General features: G+C 58.2%; 1 protein-coding gene across 1 annotated transcript in view; it reads right to left on the bottom strand.

The window, feature by feature from the left end:
- Positions 1-3,812: 3,812 nt before the first annotated feature.
- Positions 3,813-23,359, bottom strand: part of LOC148593633 (uncharacterized) — a 52,843-nt gene continuing 33,296 nt past the window's right edge. Inside the window, exons 3-9 of the mRNA XM_088530146.1 lie at positions 21,889-22,020; positions 20,901-21,044; positions 20,673-20,752; positions 20,084-20,163; positions 16,897-17,029; positions 15,854-15,978; positions 3,813-3,957 (exon numbers count right to left, since the gene is read on the bottom strand). Of these exons, the coding sequence (XP_088386272.1) occupies positions 3,813-3,957; positions 15,854-15,978; positions 16,897-17,029; positions 20,084-20,163; positions 20,673-20,752; positions 20,901-21,044; positions 21,889-22,020 (839 nt within the window). The remainder of the gene's footprint in view (positions 3,958-15,853; positions 15,979-16,896; positions 17,030-20,083; positions 20,164-20,672; positions 20,753-20,900; positions 21,045-21,888; positions 22,021-23,359) is intronic.

Below are 23,359 nucleotides of genomic sequence, written 5' to 3'. Positions count from 1 at the left end.
TCACCGCTGGAACATCCCAGAGGGGCAGTTATCACCATGGGAACACAGATGCTTCCCAGGGATCTGTCCCATTCTGCCCCCGGGACCGGCCAGGCAGCAGCAAGGCCATGTGTGGAGCAGGGCCACACAGCACCAGGGGCCACCAGCATAGTGGTGGTGACTCCCAAAACCTTGAAGGCTCCCCAGAGGCATCCAGCACCCAAGCTCTGGCCAACACCGCTCTTGTCTGCAGCTGATGCTGCCGGGAGCCACAAGTGCCCGAGCAGCCGTGCTGCGGGGCCAGGGGCAGCTGAGGCAGGTGAGGGAGGGCAGTGCACACAGCAGCGCTGCTCACTCGTCCTGTGCAGCCGCCATCCTCGCGCACTGCTCGCCCAGCCCACTGCTGTCTGGGCACACACACAAGGGCTCACACTTGCTGCTGGCTGCAGAGCAAGTCCACAGCATGTGCCTCCCATCAGTGGGAACACCCACAGAAGAGCACTGCTCTCAGGTTTCTGGTCACACAAACATGTATCTGGTCGTGTTGACTGCCTCCTTTATGTTTTCTGCCACCAGCTTCCCAAGAAAGCTGAACTGATGGAGATTTGCCAGGGATAACAAGGTCACACCAGATGAGAGAAAAAGAAATTATAAAGAAGATCCCTACATATATTTTATGAGATGGGAATCGTACTAAAGCAGCTAATTCTGTGCTTGATCTTTAAGGAGGACCGGAGCAGATGATAGTTATGATGAGGCACATCTCCAGAGCTGCTGTCACATCTGTGGTGGCAGGAGCCTGCCCAGCCACGAGGGCACAGGGCAACTTTTGGGGCCCCAAGAGAGGGCCTTCAGCTGGCACAGGTGGCCATGGCCTCCACCCTGCAGAGTCCCCATGGCCTGAAGGGCCACAAGCAGAGCCCAGTCCTGCTGGGGACGGCACAAGAGGGGCACTCGGCGCTCCCCCGTCCCCCTCCCCGCTGCCACCCCACCCCATTGCCAAGGAGCTCCCAGTCACAGAGGAGCTGCTGCAGTCACAACGGAGGGGCTGCTGTGCTGTCGCCCTGGCTCGCGGCGCCTGCCAGTCTGCGCCTCCTGGCCACGGCGGCAGCATGGCGCACGTGCGGAGGCCAGGTCGTGCTGCGGGCAGCGGAGCCAGGGATGCGTCCCAGGCGCTCCCCGAGCCCGCCAGGAACGGGCCGCGCACGCTTGCGCGGCGCCCGGCACCTCCCCTGCTGCGTGCGCCCGACTACCAGAGCCTGGAGCAGGGCGGGCAGCGCAGGAGGAAGCTGGGGGCTCCCCAGGACAGGTGAGCGCTGCTCGTGCTGCGCACCCAGCACAGGGCGCTGCCCTCGCGCAGCCTCCCGGCCCCCAGAGCCCCAGACGCCCCGGGCTGAGCCGCCACTTCAGCCTCTGTGGAGGGGCAGCTGCAGCCAGGAGCTGCCTGGGCCACCCCTTGGCCACCAGCTGCCCTTGAGCAGTGTCCCGGGCCCTGCCAAGGGAGCTGCCCGTGCCCATGTGCACCTGCCCCATGCTGACCCTTTCCGTGGAGGGCAAAAAGCCCCTGGCAGCTCTCGCACAGCCCTGCTCCAGGGCCAGCCGCACGCTGCGTCGGGGAGCACTTGCCCGCCCAGCTGGGGCAAGCTCAGCTGGCAGCCGGGAGGCCAATGCCAGCCCAGGCTGCTGCTGCCGCCCAGGGCCTGGCTGCCTCTGGGGCCCTGCCAGGTGCCCGGGGCAGCTCTCAGCAAGGACGCTGCTGCCCAGTGCACAACCTCATGGCTCTCTCTGCTCTCTTGCAGCGTGGACACCTTCTCCCGCATCTTCCATCGGGAGAGAGAGCCCTGCAACATCCTGGAGGCAGAGAAATGCACCCCCAAGCCACCAGAAAGGCTCCCCGAGCTGCGCAACAGCCCCCATCCCCGCCACATCCGGAGGATCCCGGCCATTGGCAGGGTGGCGCGCAGTGCGTTTTCCTGGTGGAAACAGAGGGCACCAAGGAAGAGCAGGTAGGAAGCGCTGCCTTGTGGGGCTGGGAGCAAGCAGGGGCCACGGGGAACAAGACCTCTGGGCAGGCCACAAAGGGCAAGGAGAAGCAGTGGGTGCCCAGTGGCCTCCCATCCAGGCCAGGGGCCACTGCCTCCTGCACCCCCAAAGCTGCCTGCCCCGCGGAAGCCACACGAGCAACTTCCGACCCTTCTCTTCCTCGGCAGGCTCGCTGGTGGCAGTGGGCGCGCACCTCCAGCCCCTGGGAGCGCTTCAGGAGGCCGGCGGGTAAGTTGTGTCCACCACAAAGAGCCCGCGCAGAACCGCCCTCCCCTTGGGGCTGCTGGGGGAGCCGGGTCCCTCGGGCCGAGCCCCTGCGGCGGGGGCTTCCCCACTGCCCTGGAGAGGCGCCAGCCCTCCCTCCGTTCCAGCGGGACCACAAGGCCCAAAGCTCTGGCCGGCCTCTCCAAGGGCTCCAGGCACTCGGCACCTCCTCTCAGGCAGCCGCAGCGCTGCTGTCTCTGGCTTGTCAGGGCTGCAGCAGGGCAGCCCTTCCTCACGCACTGCTGGTCCCTCAGCCAGCCTTCCTGTGGCCCCTGCACGCGTCCCCCTTGCAGCCGCCTTGCTCTGAGCCTCAGCAGCTCTCAGCCTCCTCTGGGGGCCTGGGCTCCACGGTGTCACCTCCTTGCCCTACAGGGCCCCTCGCAGCTTGACCAGCAAGAGGGTAGCAGCCTGAGATGAGCCTGCTCAACAGGCCCCGCAGCGTTTCTCACCGCTTGCCTTCCTCTCTTTACCCAGGGCCGCAGGAAGCCTCTGTGGAGGCCATCAGGTTTCCCAGGCTCTCCTGAGCTGCATGACACGTGCAGTCCCTGACCGGGGGAAGGCAGGAGGCACGAGGACCTGACCAGGAACACCAGCTTGGAGGGAAGCAGCTGGAGCAGCCCCCGAGTTACCGACTGCCCGTGCACGGCCCAGTCGAGTGGCTGGGGGCCTGCAGAGCCCTGCGAGGGCCAACACCTCCTTTCCCTTGCAAGCCAAGGCTCTCTTCACGCTGGAGGCTGCAAGGAAGGGCCAGTTCATCAGGACTCACAGCACTAGCCTACTCTTTGTGCTGTTGTTATTGTTGATATTAGTGTTGCTGTTGCTTGGATTGCTGTTATTTTTGATGTTATTATCTTTATTGTTCTTTTAATTGTTGATGTTGTGGTTATTGTACACATTGTTGTTTTCATTGTTGATGTTGCTGTTCAAGTACATATTCCTGTGCCATTCTTTGGGTGTTGTGTGTTGTTTCCCAGGGAGCTCAGGCACAAAAGCATCCCCACCGCAGCTATGTCTGTGCAGAGCCGTCTTCTCATGCTCCAGGTGCAGGGGAGCACCAGCGAAAAGCTCCCTCTAGGATTTCCCTTGGAACATGGCTCAGGGGATGCCCAAAGCGGAAGGTGCCGCAGCCCTAGTGCGGGGCAGCCCTGACGCTCTCAGGGAGCCTGAGACAACAAGTCCCCATGGGCAAAGGGCAGCTCTTGGGTGTCAGGGACACGGGGCTGTGAGATGCAGAGCTGAGTGCCCCAGCCCCTGGGTGAGCACAGGGCCCATCAGGGCTGGGGACCACCATAGAGGCTGCTCTGTCCCTCTGCAGCCTCACGGACAGGGACCACATCACCAAGGCAGGTCCTCCTGCTCCGTGGGGGCTCTGGGCTTTCCTGCGCAGGGCCCGTTTGCTCTGCTGGAATTGTGTGACACTCAAGTCCTGGGGCTGCCAACACCTTTCCCAGCCTTTCCCTATCCCTATCCCTAGCCCCTCGGGAATGAGCTGGCCCCGTTCTTGCTGAACTCGTTCAGCCCTCTCTTCAGCTTCCCACAACGAAGCTGCTGTGGTTCTTCGGCCTCTGTGCATGTCTCTTGATTATGGAGACAGGCCAAGAGGGCAGCCTGACATCCTCCAAGAGCCACATTGTCCTGGTGAGGGGCAGGATGTTCTCTCCTTCCAGCAGCCTGGAACACAGGAATAAGGAGGTGGGGAAAGGAGACAAAGGAGAGGATGAGGGCAGCTTTGGCCCAAAGCGCGCTCTCTTGAGATACCCCAGGGCAAGGAAATGACTCTACGCTCTGCAAAGCTCCAGCCCCAGCTGTGCTTCAGCTTTGAGTGCATTTTGTGCACACTGAGGCCTTGTGCTAGTTTGCCCATGAGCCAGGCCACAAAATGTGTTGTGGGAAAGAGGATGGGCTCTGCCTCCATCGCCTGCAGCCCCTGCCCTGGCCTGCTGGCTCCAGGCTCCCTGATCTTGGAGGCCTGGGCTCCAACCTGGGGTTCTATTTCCTTCCCAGTTAAGAGCTTCCCATCCACAAAGCCATTGTGTGGCACCAGCCCACACAGCATAGGAGCATACCTTGCTCCATTCTGTGTAGCTAAAACTACTGCTCTTAACTCTCCTACTTGTGCACTGCCTTCACCTTCTTCTATTACTTCTTCACCAGTGGTAATATTTAATGCAACAGCCTTTTATAGCTATTTACCATTTACCCTTTTTGGTGAAGCATCTCTAAACCACGTTTCTGTTTGTGTTCCATCGATGAGGGGTGGTATGTTCAAAATTGGTGAAGGTTTAAGAGCCTGTCCCAATGCTAATGGGTCTGTTTTTACAGGCATCTGCAATCTGGAAACTTTAGTTTGCCCTTCAGTTAGCTGCATATTTTCTGCAACTCCTGTTAGGTAGGCATAGCATTTTGTGGTAGTGGGGTTTTGTGCCATTCCTTCTGGGGCAGCAGTCTGCTTTAGGATTGCTTCTAGTAAATGAAACGATCCTCTAGTTTGCACGGGTTGTCCTTGATGTATTTTCTCAACCTGTTTAACTGCTCAGACTAAGGATAAAAGTCCTTTTTCTCCGATTCAGAATGTTGTAGTTCCCTTTCTTTAAATGCAGTCAAGCTAAACAATAAATATCTTTTTGTTCCATCAGGGCCAGCCTGTAAATAAGTTACTGTAAGTTACAGTGAATAACTTACTGTTACTAACTTACAGTAACTTACTGTTACTTACTGTAAGTAGCATGTTCAGTGAAACGCCATTCAGCTGTAAGAGGGTCGTGGGGGTGTTCTGGTCCCAGTGACTGAAATGTTTCTAATTCTCCAGTCAGAGTTTTGGCTGACTCCTTGTGTTCTAATTCCCACTTCCAAGGTTTGTCTTTCCTTAAGAGTGAATATAATGGACGAGCAGTGATAGAAAATCCAGGTAGGTGCTTTCTCCAATATCCCCAAGTAGTCCTTGTAATTCTTTCCTTGAGCGAGGCATTTGCAGCTCTACAATTTTTCTTAAGGTATCTGTAGGAATCCCTGCACTGCCAGCTATCCACCAAGTCCCGAGGAATTTTATCTCTTTACTTGGTCCCTGGCATTCCTCAGGTGGTACCTCAATGTCAGCTTCAAGTAGGATTTGCCATACTGCTGTGGCTACTTTCCCAACCTTTTTGGGAAAATCACCCCCTATTAGGATGTCATCTATGTACTGGCATATGCATTGGCAGATGTATATGCATTATAAAATATAAATGGTCACATACTACTCTACCAGGACCAATAACTGAAGGAAATGTTATGGCAGACAAATTGATGATGGCAGCAGTACTGCCGCTTAGTTTTGAACAAGCCCGATTATCTCACCACTTCTTTCATCAAAATGCCTCTTCCTTACGTAAACGATTTGCTCTGTGCGGAGAACAAGCCACAGATATTGTTCGTGCATGCCCTGATTGTCAATGTATTACACCAGTATCATCATACACAGGAGTGAGTCCTTGAGGTTTACGAGCTAACGAATTGTGGCAGAGTGATGCCACACATATATCAACATTTGGCCGACTGTGTTATGTGCATGTTAGTGTGGATACCTTCCCAGGGTTTCTGGTAGCCACTGCACATACTGCAGAAAAGGCACGCCATATGAAATGCCTCTGGTTAAGATGTTTTGCCACTATGGGCATTCCAAAAGCAATTAAAACTGATACTGGTCCTGCTTATGTTTCACAAACAATTTCTGTCTTCCTACAAGACCGGGGTATACAACACGTTACAGGTATATTGCATTCCCCCACTGGACAAGCCATTACTGAACGTGTCCATGGGACTCTCAAGGCTATGTTAAAAAAACAAAGAAGAGGAAACCTTATGCACAGTGTTATCCCACAGGAACAGTTAGACAAAGCATTATATGTCCTTAATTTTTTGAATCCTTCTGATCTTCAGTTACTTACACCAGCAGCTGACTGACAATTCGAGATGGTCCCTGCAGTTGTGCCTCCACCAAAGGGGTGGTATAAAGAATTTGGAGAACCACCAGAGAGAGGTTCCATAGAACTAATAACATGGGGAAGGGGATATGTGTGTGTTCTCCTTCCCACAGGTGCTCGCTGGTTACCAGCAAAAGATGTAAAGTCTCATTGACAACAGAGCAGTCACAGCCACAGGAGAATTCCAGCCAAGTCCAGGAGCCAAAAGCATTGAGCCATCGGAGTGAATCATGAATCATTTGTAAACATTTGGTGCAGCAGGGAATAGATGTAGTGATGTTTGGAATTCTATGCTTTTATGTATATTGATCTTAACCTATATAATTAAGAGTTTATATTCCTATGTACTTTGATCTTCACCTATATTCTAAATAAGTTTATAACTTATATACGTTCAATTTATTCATCAATGACCTGGATGAAGGGACGGAGCCCTCCCTCAGGAAGTTTGCTGATGATACCAAACTGGGAGGAGTAGCTCATACCCCCGAGGGCTGCGCTGCCATCCAGAAGGACCTGAACAGACTGGACAACTGGGCAGTGAAAAACCTCGTGCAATTCAACAAGGCCAAGTGCAAGGTCCTGCGCCTGGGAAGGAATAACCCCAGACACCAGTACAGGCTGGGGACCGACCTTCTGGAGAGCAGCCCTGCAGAGAGGGACCTGGGCATCATGGTGGAGAACAAGTTGACCATGAGGCAGCAGGGTGCACTCGTGGCCAAGAAGGCCAATGGGATCCTGGGCTGCATTAAGAAGAGCATCTCCAGCAGGTCGAGAGAGGTGATCCTGCCTCTCTACTCAGCCCTGCTGAGGCCACATCTGAAGTATTGTGTCCAGTTCTGGGTTCCACAGCACAAGAGGGACATGGAGCTGCTGGAGAGAGTCCAGCGCAGGGCTACAAGGATGATCATAGAATCATAGAATCATAGAATGCTTAGGGTTGGAAGGGACCTCTAGAGATCATCTAGTCCAACCCCCCTGCATACGCAGGGACACCTAAAGCACGTGGCACAGGACTGCATCCAAGCGGGTTTTGAAGATCTCCAGAGAAGGAGACTCCACAACCTCTCTGGGCAGCCTGTTCCAGTGCTCTGTCACCCTCACTGTTAAGAAATTTTTCCTTAAGTTCCTATGGAATTTTTGATGTTTCAGTTTCCGGCCATTTCCTCTAGTCCTATCAGTGGCCACCACTGAAAAGAGACCATCCCCGTCCTCTGCACTCCCTCCCTTGAGGTATTTATATACACTGATTAGATCCCCTCTCAGCCTTCTCTTCTCCAGGCTGAACAGGCCCAGCTCCCTCAGCCTCTCCTCATAGGGCAGATGTTCCAGGCCCCTGATCATCCTTGTAGCCCTGCGCTGGACTCTCTCCAGCAGCTCCACATCCCTCTTGTACTGTGAAGCACAGAACTGGACACAGTACTCCAGATGCGGCCTCACCAGGGCTGAGTAGAGGGGCAGGATCACCTCCCTCGACCTGCTGGAGACGCTCTTCTTAATGCAGCCCAGGATCCCATTGGCCTTCTTGGCCACGAGGGCACACTGCTGCCTCATGGTCAACTTGTCGTCCACCATGACACCCAGGTCTTTCTCCGCAGAGCTGCTCTCCACAAGGTCGGTCCCCAGCCTGTACTGGTGTCTGGGGTTATTCCTCCCCAGGTGCAGGACCTTGCACTTGACCTTGTTGAATTGCATGAGGTTTTTCACCGCCCAGTTGTCCAGTCTGTCCAGGTCCCTCTGGATGGCAGCACAGCCCTCTGGGGTATCGGCTACTCCTCCCAGTTTGGTATCATCAGCAAACTTGCTGAGGGAGCACTCTGTGCCTTCATCCAGGTCATTGATGAATAAATTGAACAGGACTGGACCAAGGACTGACCCCTGGGGGACCCCACTAGCCACAGGCCTCCAACTAGACTCTGCACCACTGATCACCACTCTCTGGGCCCTGCCATCCAGCCAGTTCCTAATCCACCTCACTGTCCACTCATCTATCCCACACTTCCGGAGCTTGCCCAGGAGGATGTTGTGAGGGACGGTGTCAAAAGCCTTGGTGAAGTCGAGATAGACGACATCCACCGCTCTCCCCTCGTCTATCCAGCCGGTCATTTCATCATAGAAGGCTATCAGGTTAGTCAGGCAAGATTTTCCCTTGGTGAATCCATGCTGACTACTCTTGAGCACCTTCTTGTCCTCCATGTGCCTGGAGACAACAGCCAGTATGAGCCGTTCCATCACTTTTCCGGGGATGGAGGTGAGGCTGACTGGCCTGTAGTTGCCTGGATCCTCCTTCTTGCCTTTTTTGAAGACTGGCGTGACATTGGCCTTCTTCCAGTCTTCCGGCACCTCCCCCGTTCTCCAGGATCTTTCAAAGATGATGGAGAGCGGCTTAGCTATGGCATCTGCCAGCTCCCGCAGCACTCTGGGGTGCATCCCATCAGGGCCCATGGATTTGTGGGTATCGAGGTTCCTTAGGTGCTCTCTGACCCAATCTTCCTCTACCCAGGGCAAGTCTACCTCTCCACCAGCTTCTTCTCTTGCCTCTAGGGCCTGGGGCTCTAAAGGGCTGCCCTTGGTAAACACCGAAGCAAAGAAGGCATTGAGCAACTCTGCTTTTTCTGTGTTATTTGTAACCAAGGTGCCCATCCCATCCTCCAGCGGACCCACGTTTTCCCTGATCTTCCTTTTGCTGTTAATGTATTTGAAGAATTTTTTTTTGTTATTTTTAACGTCCCTTGCCAGCTTGCCTTCCAGACGTGCCTTAGCTTTCCTTGTGGCATCTCTGCATTCCCTGACTACGTTCCTGTATTTCTCCCAGGGGACCTGTCCTTTTTTCCACATTCTGTATACCGCTGCCTTCTGCTTGAGCATTGCCACAAGCTCCCGGCTCATCCACGCAGGTCGCCTGCCCCCTCTGCCTCCCTTCCTACGCACAGGGATGCACTGTTGCTGGACGTGGAGGAAGTGCCGCTTGAAAACTAACCAGCTCTCTTGGGCCCCCCTGCCTTCTAGAACACTAGCCCATGGGATTCTACCGAGGAGGTCTCTGAAGAGGCTAAAGTTGGCCCTCCTGAAGTCCATCGTCGCAAGGCTACTTACAGCCCTGCCTCCTCCTCGTTGAATCCTGAACTCCACCAACTCATGGTCACTGCAGCCGAGGCTACCCCCCACCTTAACATCTCCTACTAGGCCCTCCCTATTTGATAGCACGAGGTCCAGTAGCCCACCTCTCCTCGTCGGCTCCTCCACAACCTGCGTCAAAAAGTTATCGTCGACGCTCTGCAGGAACCTCCAGGACTGCTTATGCCTGGCTGTGTTGTCCTCCCAGTTGATGTCGGGGTAGTTGAAGTCCCCCATGAGAACCAGGGCCTGTGACCGTGAGGCAACATCCAGCTGCCTATAGAAGGCCTCATCAACCTCCTCGTCTTGGTCAGGTGGCCGGTAGCAGACACCCACCACAGTGTCTCCCACATTAGCCTGCCCTCTAATCCTTACCCACAAGCTCTCAACTCGCTCATCCTCGACTCCCAGGTTGAGCTCCATGCATTCCAGTTGCTCTCTCACATAAAGAGCAACTCCACCACCTCGCCTTCCCAGCCTGTCCTTCCTAAAGAGCACATAGCCTTCCATGGCAGCGCTCCAGTCGTGCGAGCTATCCCACCACGTCTCTGTGATTCCAATGAGATCATGACGCTGGGACCGCACACAGATCTCCAGTTCATCCTGCTTATTCCCCATGCTTCGCGCATTGGTATACAGGCATTTCAGGGAAGCAACAGAGGCCACAGGTTTCCCAGGAGGGGTGAAAGAGGACCCTCTGTGATCATTTCCTACCCTCACTTCCCCACTACCATACTCCCGCTGGACGCCATCTGACCTGGGCTGTGCGGTACTGCTTGCCGTGTCAGTGTGCCACTCCCCTTCCCCCTTCTTGCCTAGTTTAAAGCCCTCCTAACCAGATTGGCCAGCCTTTTTGCAAAGAGATGTGTGCCCCTCTTGCTAAGATGAGTACCATCGTTCCCCACTAGCTGTTGGTCATCAAACAGAGACCCATGGTCGTAGAAGCCGAAACCCTGTTGCCAGGTCCAGCGGCGCAGCCAGTTGTTAAGCTGCCATATCCGCCTTCTCCTCCTTGAGTCCATTCCCCTCGTTGGCAGAATGGAGGAGAACACCACCTGGGCACCTGTACCTTTGATGGCCATCCCTAGGGCTCTGAAGTCTTGCTTGACGTCCCTCATTTTCCCCATGGCATCATTAGCACCCACATGAATCAATAGTAGAGGATAATAGTCCGACTCCTGAACAATTCTTGGGAGCCTTTCTGTGATATCCTTTATTTTGGCCCCAGGCAAGCAGCAGACCTCTCTGGATGAGGGGTCCGGTCTACATATCGGTGCCTCTGTGCCCTGCAGCGTGGAGTCACCCACAACGATCACCCGCCGCTTCTTCCGGGTGCTCCTTTTCACTTTAGGGGGAGCAGCCTTGCTGGATGGATTAGACTGCCCCTCTGTAGAGATCCCCTTAGACGGGCCTTGGTTCAAGGCCTCCTCTATCTGATCCACATGTTCCAGGGCCTCGTACCTGTTGAACGTGGTCACCGGTGGAGGTGAGGTGGGCTGTGGAGGGGATCTTCTGCCACCTCGAGTGGGGACCCGTTTCCATTGTTGGTCGTCCCTGGATAATGTTAAGTCCACCCCCTCTACCCTAGGGCAAGAGGGCACTGGACTTTCTGACTGAATTGGGGAGTTCTCAGGGTAGCTTTCCTGGGAAGACTGCAGGATGCAGCTCCACCAGTCGATTTCCCTTTCGCATTCCCTGATGGCCCTCAGTCATTCTACCTCCTCCTTTAGCTCCGCCACCAGGCTGAGCAGGTCATCCACCTGCTCACACCTAAGGCAGGCTGTGCTTTCGCCACTCCCCGGTAACATGGAGAGGCCCAGGCATTCCCCGCAGCCAGAAGCCTGGACCGCTGCATGTTTCTGTGGCGGTTCAGTCTGGGTCGCCACAGTCTTCCTGGCGGAAGCTCTCTGCCGAGTGGAGACCATGTCTTTACCTGCCCCTACTCCCTGTCCCCTGCCCGCACCTCCTGCCTGCGCAAACTGCCGCGCTAACTGCCGCGCCGCGCCACGCCCTCCCTGGCGCGCCACGCTCTGTTTGCCCGCTCTGTTCGCCGCGCTCCTGGTCGCTCGCGCTCCCTGGGGGCAGCTTTTAAATTCCCGCCTGCCCTGCCGGCTCCGCCCCCGCTGAGTCAGAGCCGCCTCTGGCCGGGAGCTCAGCACTGCCTGCACGGGGGTCGGCGCTGGGGCTGCCTCTCGCTCTGTTGTTCGCCTCTAGACAAGGAGCTCCGGGACGAGCGTCCGCTCCAGAGCCCTTCCCTTCGAGATCTGATGATGATCAGGAGCCTGGAACATCTGTCCTATGCGGAGAGACTGAGAGCGCTGGACCTGTTCAGCCTGGAGAAGAGAAGGCTGAGAGGGGATCTGATCAGTGTCTATAAGCACCTCAAGGGAGGGAGTGAGGAAGATGGTCCTGGCCTCCTTTCCCTGGTGGCCACCGACAGAACTAGAGGTAATGGTCACAAACTGAAGCACCAAAAGTTCCACAGGAACTTAAGAATTTTTTCCTTAACAGTGAGGGTGGCAGAGCACTGCAACAGGCTGCCCAGAGAGATTGTGGAGTCTCCTTCTCTGGAGATCTTCAAAACCCGCATGGACGCAGTCCTGTGCCACGTGCTCTAGATGACCCTGCATGTGCAGGGACTAGATGACCTCTAGAGGTCCCTTCCAACCTTCAACATTCTGTGATTCTATGATTCTATGTAAGGGTAAAGCTGAGGGGTGGGAGAGGCTTTGGTGACTGCTGCGAGGGGTGGCAAGGGGTCAGGTTATTGGCTGCAGCCTGCTGCAGAGAGCACGTGCCCAACTCCTCTAAGAGGGGGACCCCAATCCCTTCACAACCTGCGTTTTCTACTGCTGGGTTTGCCAAAGAAAAGACACGACACACGGTGAAGAGACAGGATCGTTTCTTTAATGAGGCCAGTGTGCAGAGCAGCCTGGCATCAGGACGTGGCCGAGCGCCAGCAGCAAAGACTGACACCTTGCAGAGGGCAGTGCCGCCTCTCCCACGCTCTCCTCAGGCGGTTGCACAGGCCTTCCTGGGTGCCCGTGGATGCAGCCCCCTTCCCTGCAGCTTTCAGGATCAGCATGGTTTGGGTGGCCAGGGAAGAGATGGATGGGCTGCTGTCCTCCTGCAGGCCTTTCAGGGCTGAGGGGGGAAGCACGAGCTCACATGAAGCCCCCATATGCCCCAGGCCCCAGGCCTCTCCTCCTAACACCACCAGTCCCACGCAGCTCTTGCCACAGCCAGGATGGACCCAGGGGCTCTAATGGATTAGCTGGCAGCTGCTGCCCAGGAATGTGCCCAAGGTGCCTGAAATCTCTCTCTACTCTCCCCACAGCACCCCTGCTCTGCTCCTCTCGGGCAGCAGAGCCCTCTTCACCTATGCAGGGATGGGAGCTCCTTGGCCAGGGTCTCTCTTCATCCCCCCAGCCCCGTGTGACACCCCGCTTGCCCTTACTCACTCTCACAGATGACCTCCACCATCTCCTTGCTCTGCTCCCTGGTGTGCTGCCCAGCATGCCCTAGGCACACACACAGCGCCCCATAAATGCTGCTCCTCAAAGCTGTTCCCCCCAGTCCTGCCCACCTGGCCAGGCACCCACCTCCCCTTGGGCAGGGCTCACCCCAGTCCCCTTTCCCCAGTGTAACCCGCAGGGCTCCTGCTGCGAGGGACCCCCACCGGCCCCACCACTGCGGGAGAGATGGCTGAGGGTGACACGGAGCCTCCAGGAGCCCAGGCGCTGCCTCAGGCATGCGGGGCTGCAGCAGTCACAGGGCTGCTTTTGCTGCCAGCGCAGCAGCCGGGGCTGAGGCCGAGCTGTCCCAGAACAGAGATGGAGCCCAGGGCTCGGGGCTCACCCAGAAACCTCACGGCCGCCTCGCGCAGGGACTCCTGGCTGCTCTCCAGGTAGGACAGGCTCTGGCGCAGGTATTCGTCCGCCCTCCTCCTGCCCCTCCTCCCGGCCAGCTGGGGAGAGCACAAGGCTCAGCACACAACATCCTCTTGCCGTCCTTCCCCCAGGAGCAGCCGCCTCCCCCTGCCACCACACTCAGGACCCCCCGCAGAGGCTGGGCAGCGCCGAGCCAGCGTTGGAGGCAGCAGAGGGACGGCTGCTGCCCAGGCGCGCTGAGGGGCCCTCCTGCTGCAAGGCCCCGCTGGGCCAGGGGCTGCTTCAGCATCCCAGGGCTCAGCAAAGGCAGAGGACCCTGCAGAAGAGCCTGCGAGTGCTGCTCCTGCACCCAGAGCCATCAGCCACACACACTGGGCATGGAGGAGGAAAGAGCTGCTCCAGGCTGGGGCTGCGGCCTGGGGACTGTCCTTACCAGGCACTTGCTGATCAGCCAAGTCTGCTGGCTCTGAGCCAAGCGCCTCAGCTCCTTCCACTTGAGGAGCTTGGCGGCACCAAGGAGGGCTTCCTGAGCAGCCTGCACATGGAAAAAACGGGGAGATGCCACCGCAGCCCATGGGACAAGAGCCTGTGCCCCCCCAGCCCCCTCCTCTTGACAAGACTCAGGGCATTTGCTGGCCCTTCATGGCAAGGGGCAGCAGCAGGGCACTGAATCTGCTTTGGGGTCCTTGGCCCCCCTCGCTGAGCAGAAACATGGAGCAAGCACCACCTGAGCCACCCTGTCCTGAACAGGCAGCAGAGCAGAGGCTCCCGAGAGCTGCTGAGCTGCAGCCAAGGCCAGCAGGAGGCTGAAGGGCTGCAGCCCCAGGCAGGACTCAGCCAGGACTACCTCCCACGGCTATTCCCAACGTGGCTACTCGGCTCCCCAGCATGTCCCATTGCTCAGCCGTACCTCGACCACACTGGGGCTCTCATCCTGCAGGTGGAAGAGCAGTGGCAGCGTGCTCGTGTGCACATGCTGCTTCATCTGCTCCTTTGCAGTGCCCGCTGCTGTCTCCACGAGCTTGCTGAAGAGCTGCATGGAGAGCTTTCGTGTGTGCTCGCGCTCCTGGTGGCAAGGAAGAGAGAACTGCTCAGCCCTGGCACCGCACGTGGCAGCTTCCTTCACAGGCTGCATTGGTGCAATGCAGCCCTGCAGCCCAGGACAGCATGGGCAGCACAGGACAGTATCCCAAGAGGCCTTGGCAGAAGGGCTCCTGGCAGCCTCCCACACACCAGCCAGCCCCACGGCTCTGCCCCCTGCCTTACATCCTCAAAGAGTGGCAGGAGTTTCTCAGCCAGCTCTGGAGCCATGTCCGTGAGTGTTGGTCTCTCCAGGACACGGACCACATGGCTGAGCACAAGAAGGGCCTGGCTGCTCATGTTCCTGTCCTCGTCCTGCAAGTGTCTCATGAGCAGAGGCATCAGGACATGCACTTTTCTGACCTGTATGTGGGAAATACAAGTTCAATTAAAAAAAAAACAGAAATAAAAGACTACCCTGGCACCTTATTAGACACCAGCTTCCCTCAGTCTCACACCCTTTCGGAGATGGCTTGCTAGGTGCTGGGCTGAGATCTGCAGCCCCCTCAGCTCCCGAGGCCCAGCAAAGTCCAAGCTAGCCTGTTCCCTAGCACCCAGTGCCCAGCTCACACAGCTTCCCCCAGTGATGCCCTGCTCACCATCTCCTGTCTGCTGCACAGCACGAGGAGGCTTCTGAGTCCCAGCTTGTGCATCACCCTGCTGTGACTCTTCAGGGACACCACAGAGATTCCCAGCAAGACATCTTCATCTGCCTGAAGGTCACTGCAGGACAGCAGCTGCAATGCACAGCACAAAGAAGGTGGCAATGGCTGCAGCACTGCCTGTGTCAGATACTGCTGGATCCCAGCAGTAGCTCAGGGCAAGGGCAGCAGGCTCAGAGGAAGGCTGCCCCAAAGGCAGCAGTGACTGCAGGGAGCCCCTGGGACCTCCCTGGGGCCTCAGGACACAGCGCAGGGCACAGCTTTGGCCTGCTCCTCCCCTCCCTGCACCAGCCTCCTGTCCTCATGCTTTGGAGGAGCCCTTCGACAGAGACGCAGCACAAAAGAGGCATCACATACACGTGGGGACAAGAAGGAGCCCGCTGCAGAGGGGTGAAGGCCGAGGGGACTCATGGCAGATCACCCACTGCCCTACTTGTGCTCGTTACCCTCCATCCCACAGCTGGGGCTTGCAGAGAGCACTGGAGCTAGAAGCACCCCAGAAGGGCAGTGCCCACATGAGGCTCACCTCCACCAGGAAAGCCATGGCAGGGATCTCCGTGCAGGGCTCCTCGCCCAAGAGCAGCACTGCCAGCTGTTGGAACAGCAGAAGGCGCAGCGCTCTTGGGCTCTTCCTCATCTCTCTGGTGGAGGGAAGAAGGCTCTGTGAGGCCTGAGCAGCCCAGGCAGAGCTCTCCTGAGACTGCACCCTCACTTCCTCCCATCACATCCCTTGGGCCACCACGCACAGAACAAAGCCACCTTTGCATGGAGAACTGGGCACCCCTGTGGGCTCTGAGAGTCACCCTGTGCGCAGGGGTGAAATGCTGCGGCAGAGAGGGGAGACAGGGGCTCTCACCTGGCCAGCAAACCCACTCCCTGGTGATGGGTCTCAGCGTGCAGGAGCATGTCCCAGCCGCCCTTCCTTGCCATGGCCAGCACCACGTTCTCATAGCCGGCACGGCACAGCAGTGCTTTCATGGTCTGCACTGCAAGCCTGTGTGCAGAGAAAACACCCGCTCACACTCGCACCCCTGGCCCTGCCTGCAGCCCTGCCTGCAAGGGACGGCCGGGATGTGATGGAGCACCTCACGGGGCTGCTGCACGTGGACTCCTCCCTGAGGCATTTCCCCCACAACGCGTCTGACTCCTTCTGCTCCAGCGCTGCCAGGAAAGAGCTCTGGAAGAGCAGCGCCAGCAGGAGCTGGGGGAAGAACTTCCCTAGCACGTGCAGGCAGTGGGGCTGGTGGAGGATCTCCTGGAGCACACGTGTTGCCTGCAGAAAAAGCCCAGAGACAGCCCCTGCTGTGAGATGTCCCTCCTATGCTACTGGAGCTCGGGGTGAGGCTCCTAGCACTGCCCTGCGCGTTGGCAGAAGCAGGAGGGGGTGCCTGGCCTGCCTGGCCAGAGCAGAGCCATGGCAGCTCCTGGGGCTCCGCGCCTGGGTGCCACAAAGCCACCACAAGCCTTCCTGGGCAGTGAGGACATCCCCCTGGAGGGCCACACGTAGCCTGGAAGCTACCCTGGTTCCCCTGACTTGGCCCTGATGACATTTCTGCTGCCTGGAACCCTAACGTGGCCCGGCCCCTAGTCCTGTCCCCAGAGCAGGTTGAGCACGTGCTGCACGAGGCAGGGCCATGCAGAGGCAGAGGGAGACAGCCAGCCGCTCAGGCCAGCTCCGTGTGTCTGGGTGTGCAGAGGGCCCCAAGCAGGCCCAGCAGCCCAGCAAGCTGGCGCTGGCCAGGGCCCTGCCAGCTGTAGCCCCGCCTCCCGTGCTGGGCCCGTGCGTCCCGGGGAGTCCCGGCTTGGGGCTGCATGGAGAAGGGCAGCGGGAGCCCTGCCTCTCGCTCGCAGAGGCAAGGGCAGCCCGAGGGGAGAGCGGGGCTTCCTCCACAAACTTACGGCCAGGGAAGAGACAGCCGAGGCCGCTGCCTTGGGCAGCCGCCAGTCCTCCAGCGCAATGAGCAGCTCCTGCAGCACCGGCTCCGCGGCGCCAGGCCTGGACACCAGCACCTTCCACATGGCCCTGGCGGCGCTGCAGGCCCAGAGCGCTTTGTCAGCGGCTGCCGCGGCTGCAGCCCCGTGACCTGCGAGGCCGCAGCCCTGTCCCTGCCCACTGCCCCTGGCCAGCACAGACCTGTCACATGAGGGGCAGCAGCTCAGCAGGCTGGCAACCACCTTGTCTGGGCATGTGCTGCTCAGCAGGAGAAGAGCTCTGTCCAGGCTGAGCCGTGCAGACGCATCTTGCACAGCCAGGATGTTTTCCCACATGTTCTTCACGAGCCTTGGTGCCTGCAGACCACATGGCAAAGTGTGAGGCTGCTGCCACACTGCAGCCCTTTGCACAGCTCCCGCGGAGAAGGTCTGCCCTTGCCACCACTCTGGGCTGGCCACAGAGGCAGTTGGGTGCCTGGTACACGAGCACTCAGGGGAAAAACAAGCCCCCAAAGGGCCTGAACCCCGGCTGTGCCACCCGCAGACTACTCACATGCTCCAAAAGGCACGCGTCGTCCGTGACGAGCTCGTCCAGCATGTGAGCAGCCGCCTGCGTGTCGTAGCTGCTGCAGGCTCTCATGCCCCTGATGGCTACGAGGATGGCCTCTGCCTTCTCATCTGGCTGGAGGTGTTTCCCAAAAATCTAGGGCACAAAAGAAGGCAGCCCCGAGAGAGATGTCACAGCCAGGCTCCCAACTGTGTTGCCTGGCTGAGCAGCGCGTGGCCCTGAAGAGCAACATCGGGCAGCGAGTCCCTCCGAGCCAGGAGCCGGGGCTCTGCTGGCTTGGGTGATGGTGCTGGGATGGGCCTGGGTGCTTGGGGTTAAGGTCCCCACCCACTGCTCCTGCAGGGAAGCAGGGCTTGCAGGATGCAGGAAGGAAGCCCCTGGCTAGTCCTGGCCTAAGGAAAGTGCAAGCCCTCTCCTCAGCCCCACCTGGCAGCCACCCCGCTCCACGTCCAAGTTGCAGGCTGACCCCACAGCTGGAAGTCCCAGCCAGGGAGGTGCTCCTTACCCTGCTCATTTCCCTGGTGTCCCTGGACCGGGAAAGCCTCAAGGTGCCTGCAGTTTCCCACTCCTCTCGGAGCTCTTGCTGCCAGGCACTCTCCTGTGACGGCTCCCTGCCTGCACAGGAAGGGAAACACAGGGCATTCGGCATGAAGGTTGCACAGCTGGACACAGCCCACGGAAGGCATCAGTGACAAATAGCCCCTGGCAGGCAAAAAGGCCCTAGAAGGAAAGAGTGGGCAGCAGGACGCCCAGGGAGGGGCTGGGCCTATTGCAAGGGGTGGGCAAGGGGAATTGCTTGCAACCACACAGAAATTCTTACTCTCTCCCTGCAGGAGGAACTCATAGAGGTGCCACAGGGCCTCCGCGGCCTCATTGCTGCTCCCCTCGTCCTTGCAGGCACCGCACAGGGTGAGATGTCCCACCAGCTGCCCCAGGACTGGCACGCTCTTCTCCAAGAAGCTGCCACAGCTGGCACCGCCTACTTGGAAGCATTCGCGCACCTGGGGGAGGGAAGCAGTGCTGACACGAGGCCGGAGGGGCAGCGCTCAGGATCAAAGCCCTGGGCCCACGCTCCTTGCAGGCTTGGATCCCGGCTGAGCCAGAGCCTTGGTGGCTTCCCTTGGAGGCAGCCTGGAGCTACAGGACACGGCTGCATGCTGACAAGGGACAGGCAGTGGCTGCAGCTTGCCTGCACCATAGGCTCCTTACCGACACCAAAGAAGAGCTGGTCAGGAGATCCCCCAGCTTCACAAGGCGTCCCACAGCCCTCTCGTGCACAGCTGCTTGCCGGCACTCAGCGTAGGGCAGTAGGAGCTGCAAGGAGAAAAGCTGCTGCTCTGTCCTGTGTCCCAGAAAATGCCTGGCAGGTTTGTGCCTTGGAGCACCGGCAGAGCCCGGAGAGGGGATCTTGCATCCACAGTCCTTTGTGACTGTGGGGCAAATCTCCCAGACGGGCCTGATGTGACAGCAGGAGCCCATGGGGGTTGTAATGACTGCAGGAGCAGGTTGAGGAGGAGGGGATGTTGGCTGTAGCCAAGGGACACTGGGCTCGCACAGGAGAACTGTGGGGATCCCCATTCCCATGAGGGAGCTTGTCCCTTCTCAACACTGGGCTCTCTCCAGTGGCTGCTGGACAACTCCCCCCTGTCCCACCACAGGGCCCTGGAGCTGACAACTCTGCTCCTGGCAAATAGCAGACCTGCAGGATGGTCTTCATGTCCATGATGCTGGAGGAAGGGCTGCCAAGCATCAAGGTCTTCAGCATGCTGTCCATGGCATCCAGCAGCTGCAAGGGGGACAGAGGGTTGAGGCACTTCTTCCCCATTGCCCCACAGCTGTCAGAGAGGGCTTTGAATTCCTCCTGTGCCAGGGGCACATGTAGAGTAGTGCTGAGGGCAGGAGAGCCCTAAAGCCAGGGGAGCTGCTGCTGCACAGGGTGCAGCCTGGTGACACTGCCCATGGCCCTGTCCAGGGCAAGGGGGAGAGGGCATGGGCGAGGGAGAGGCAAGCTGGGAGCCTGCCCTGAGCCTCACTTAAGCAGCCAGCACCCACCTGGGAGTAAAGAGCAGGATCCAGGTGCTCCTTTGGAGGCAGGGAGAAGACGCTGGAGAAGCAGGCTTCCAGCAGGCTCTCCAGCTCACTCTCCAGAAGCAGCCCAGCTTTGCTGCAAGGACAGAGAGGGGCCTTTCAGTCCCTGGGGCTGGCAGCAGCCAGCAACACCCTTCTGTCCTGGGAAAGTGGATGCACCCAGGGCTTGGGAGGCCCATGAGCGATAGCCACGCCAGGTGGGGAGGGAGCCCCATAGAGAGTCACCTCTTCTCACCGGCATGCTGTGCAGGGACAGAGGACACAGCTGGCAGGTAGGGCCCAATGACCTCCCCACCTCCCACCTCACCCCTGGGGAAAGGCCCGCACCCACAGGAGAGCTCCAGGGCCCTCTCTGCTCTCCCGGCTCCAACCCTCTTGGTGTCACCAGATGCCAATGGGAGGCTCCCTCAGGACGAGGGAAGGCTCCCTGCCAGGACTGGGGCCCTCTGGGATATCTGCTGGGGAGGCTGTGGCCAAGCCAGGCTCTGGGGCAGCTACCTCATGGCACTGATACTGAGTATGACTTGCTGCCGCACTGCCGTGCCCAGGTGGTTCCTGGGCTCCTCTTGCAGCAGCACCTGGACAGCACAAGCGGGAAGGCTTGTAGGGAGCTGCCTGGGCCCCACAAGCGGCTGTGCCCACCAGCCAGCACCCCACACCTCCCCGCACTCTTCTGCCTGCAGAGCTGGGCCGGTGCCCTCCCGAGCAGGCCTCTGGGAGTCCCGCATGCCCTCACCTCCAGCGCCTCTGCCAGCTGGGATTTGCACTGCCACAGCTCCTGGCGCAGCAGCAGAGCAGGCAGGCTAGGCGAGCAGGACACTGTGCAGAGGGTGCAGATGCAGGCCAGAAACTGCAGCTTCTCGGCCTCTTCCTGCTGCCAGGAGCAGAAGGACAAAGAGAGAGCGTAAGAGGGGCAGGCGCACGGCCAGCAGCACCAGGACATGGCAGGGGCTGCAACGACACGTGGGCGCCTGCGAGGGAGCAGCCCCCAGCGCCAGCAGCCACGTGGGGCCATCTGAGCGTGGAGCGCCCCGAGGGAGCCGGCAGGAGACACCAGTGCAGCCCCGAGCGGGATGGCGACACTCACCTTCCCTCCACGCCTGAGAAAGGCGCGCACGTGCTCCAGGGCTTCCTCTGCCTCCTCTCCGGGCAGATCCGCACCAGGAGCTGATGGGGAAAGAGAGCGGGCAGAGCTGCAGGGCTGGCGCGGAGAGGGCAGGAGGCAGCGGAGCGCTCTGCCCCAGCGCACGCTGCTGCCAGCCGCACAGCGAGAGCTCGTGGCCCACGGCGCGGCCAGCGCTGCCCCCGCACTCACCCGACGGCTCCTCCTCGGGCGCACGGCTCGAGTGGGGCTCCAGGTCGCACACGCTCGCTGCAACCGCCCCATCCTCCTCCTCCTCAGCAGCCACTGAGCGGTGGCTGGGGAGTCGCTCCGCCATCCTGGCCGCGTGGCCAAACTCTGCGGAGCTGCCCGGGGGCAACGGGGAAATTCCTGGGTGCGCTCAGGGGGCTTTTTGGCCAGCACCTTCGCTCCCGTCCTCTCCCGTTGCCGTCGTCCCGAACACTGCGGGCCAAGCCCGCCGGGCCAGGATGTCACAGCAGCGCAGTCACAAAGGGCCCCGCTGTCACTGAGGGCCACCTGTGACCCCGCAGCGGGTGTCCCTTCAGGGGCGCACATCTGTGGGGTGGATGCAGCAGGCTGGAGACCTTCTTGCCCGGGCACATGCTGCTCGGCAGCAGAAAGGTCCGTGCCCGGCCACGCAGACGTGTCCGTGGCAGTGCGGACGTTTCTCCACGCGCGCTGCACCAGCCTTGGCACCTGCAGCCAGGATGGGCTGCTGGGTGTGGGGCTGCCACCAGGCTGCAGCCATTTGCACAGCTCCCACCGCCAACGGCAGCCCTTGCCACCCCTCTGGGCTGGCCCCGGAGGCTGCTGGGGGCCTGATATTCTGGGCACCAGCTTGAATGTCAAAGTTTCTGAACAGACAGGTCAAAAAAAAAAAAAAAAGAAATGGGTAGGAGTGGATTTTCAATCCTGGCAAAATAATCTAAGAAACTGAAGACCCACCAGCTGACTCTTCCATGCATGAGTTGAGAATGCTTTAGAATCATAGAATGCATAAGGTTGGAAGGGACCTCTAGAGGTCATCTAGTCCAACCCCCCTGCACACGCAGGGACACCTAGAGCACGTGGCACAGGGCTGCATCCAAGCGGGTTTTGAAGATCTCCAGAGAAGGAGGCTCCACAACCTCTCTGGGCAGCCTGTTCTGAACACAGATAAACAGGCATTTATACTACCTACCTGAGTTCTGCATCCCCAGAAGGACCTGCTGCCTGTGAGTCATAACCAGGGTAGTTGGTGCCCTCGTGTATTCGAAATACAGCCAGAGATCAAACACGGCATTCAGGCTGAACAGAGATGCAAGTGCAAGTTCTAGAATAAAGAAAAAAAGGTTTTATAATGCTAGATGGTACGACCATGAGTAATAACTTATTTTTAATATTAAAAAACAGCTTTAAAATACATAAACAACTGTCCTTGTAAGTGCCAGTCTGAGGACAGAGGTAAGGCTTCTTCAAGGGTTATTTTATACAAGAACCAGTTCAGACCTTTCTACGTTAAAATTCATTGACGTGGCTAGAACTCATTTATGGCACTATCATGCCTATTTGCCAAAGTGCAAGGTATTTTCCAGGCAGAACACAAACTCTACAAGGAAGTTTCACGCTCCTTAGCAAGGCTCTTCCACCAAACCTTCTGTCCCTCATATCTGCATTTGCCTCACTCCTCCTCCTTTCCATCCTCCAAGAGGATTTGATACAGCTCTTTTGGAGTCTACTCCACTGAAAGGAACTTTCATGACCTGGAAATGTCACGCAGCCTCACAACAGGGCCGCCAAGAGACTCTTCCCTGTCACTACAGTGAGGAAATTCCCATAGCTCCAACAGGGGTAAAAGAAAGTAAAATGAAGTTCTGCCTTTCTTTTTTTTTTAAACTGTCTTTAAAACAACTTCCCCAGGAAGAAAACAGAAGTGCGAAATGTTCCCTCCTCCCAAAACACACTGACGGGCAGAGACAACTCACCAATGAAGCAGAGAGGCCAGAAGGGGATATTGTAGTATGTGCTGAGAAGTTTTCCAGTCCTGGTAAGGAAATACAATAAAACAGGAAAAGTTACCAGCGGGCAGTAATGGGGTTCTGGGAAGTACCGAGGCCTGCACAAGGCAGGATGTTTTCTGTAACGCAGTCACATTCGCAGCCAACATACATGTCCACGCAGATCATGCCGGCAGTGCAGATATTCAGGAGCCCCCAGGCCCAGAGCACCTTCCGCTCTCCAGCCTCTCTCCTCATCCTCATGCTCCTGTCAAGGAGGGCACCTGCCGAAAGCCCTGGGGCTGCCATGGTCTGCGGCAAGAGGGAGACAAACACCCCACAGTTTAGACAGCCACATCCTGGCTCAGCACCACGCTGAGGAGAACAGCAAGAACCAAGAGCAACCTGGACAGAAGGACTTCACCTGAGGAGCTCCCGGTCCCGATTCCCGAGCGGGGAGCAGGGCTTTTGGCCAGCAACACTCTCCTGCAAAGCCTGTGAGCGCCGTCACCCTCTCCAGGGAGAGCACGTCCAGGGGGCACTTCCAGCTGTTAACTCTTTCCTTCACAGAATCACAGAATCCTTAAGGTTGGACGGGACCTCCAGGGATCATCTAGTCCAAGCCCTGCACACGCAGGGTCACCCAGAGCACGTGGCACAGGGCTGCGTCCAGGC

The sequence above is a fragment of the Tinamus guttatus genome, unplaced genomic scaffold (assembly GCF_059628265.1).
Source record: "Tinamus guttatus ecotype Peru unplaced genomic scaffold, ASM5962826v1 Tinamus_guttatus_pri_ptg000357l, whole genome shotgun sequence".
Lineage (NCBI taxonomy): Eukaryota > Metazoa > Chordata > Aves > Tinamiformes > Tinamidae > Tinamus > Tinamus guttatus.
Note: the sequence above shows the minus strand (reverse complement) of the source record. Positions and strands in the feature narration are given on the sequence as shown.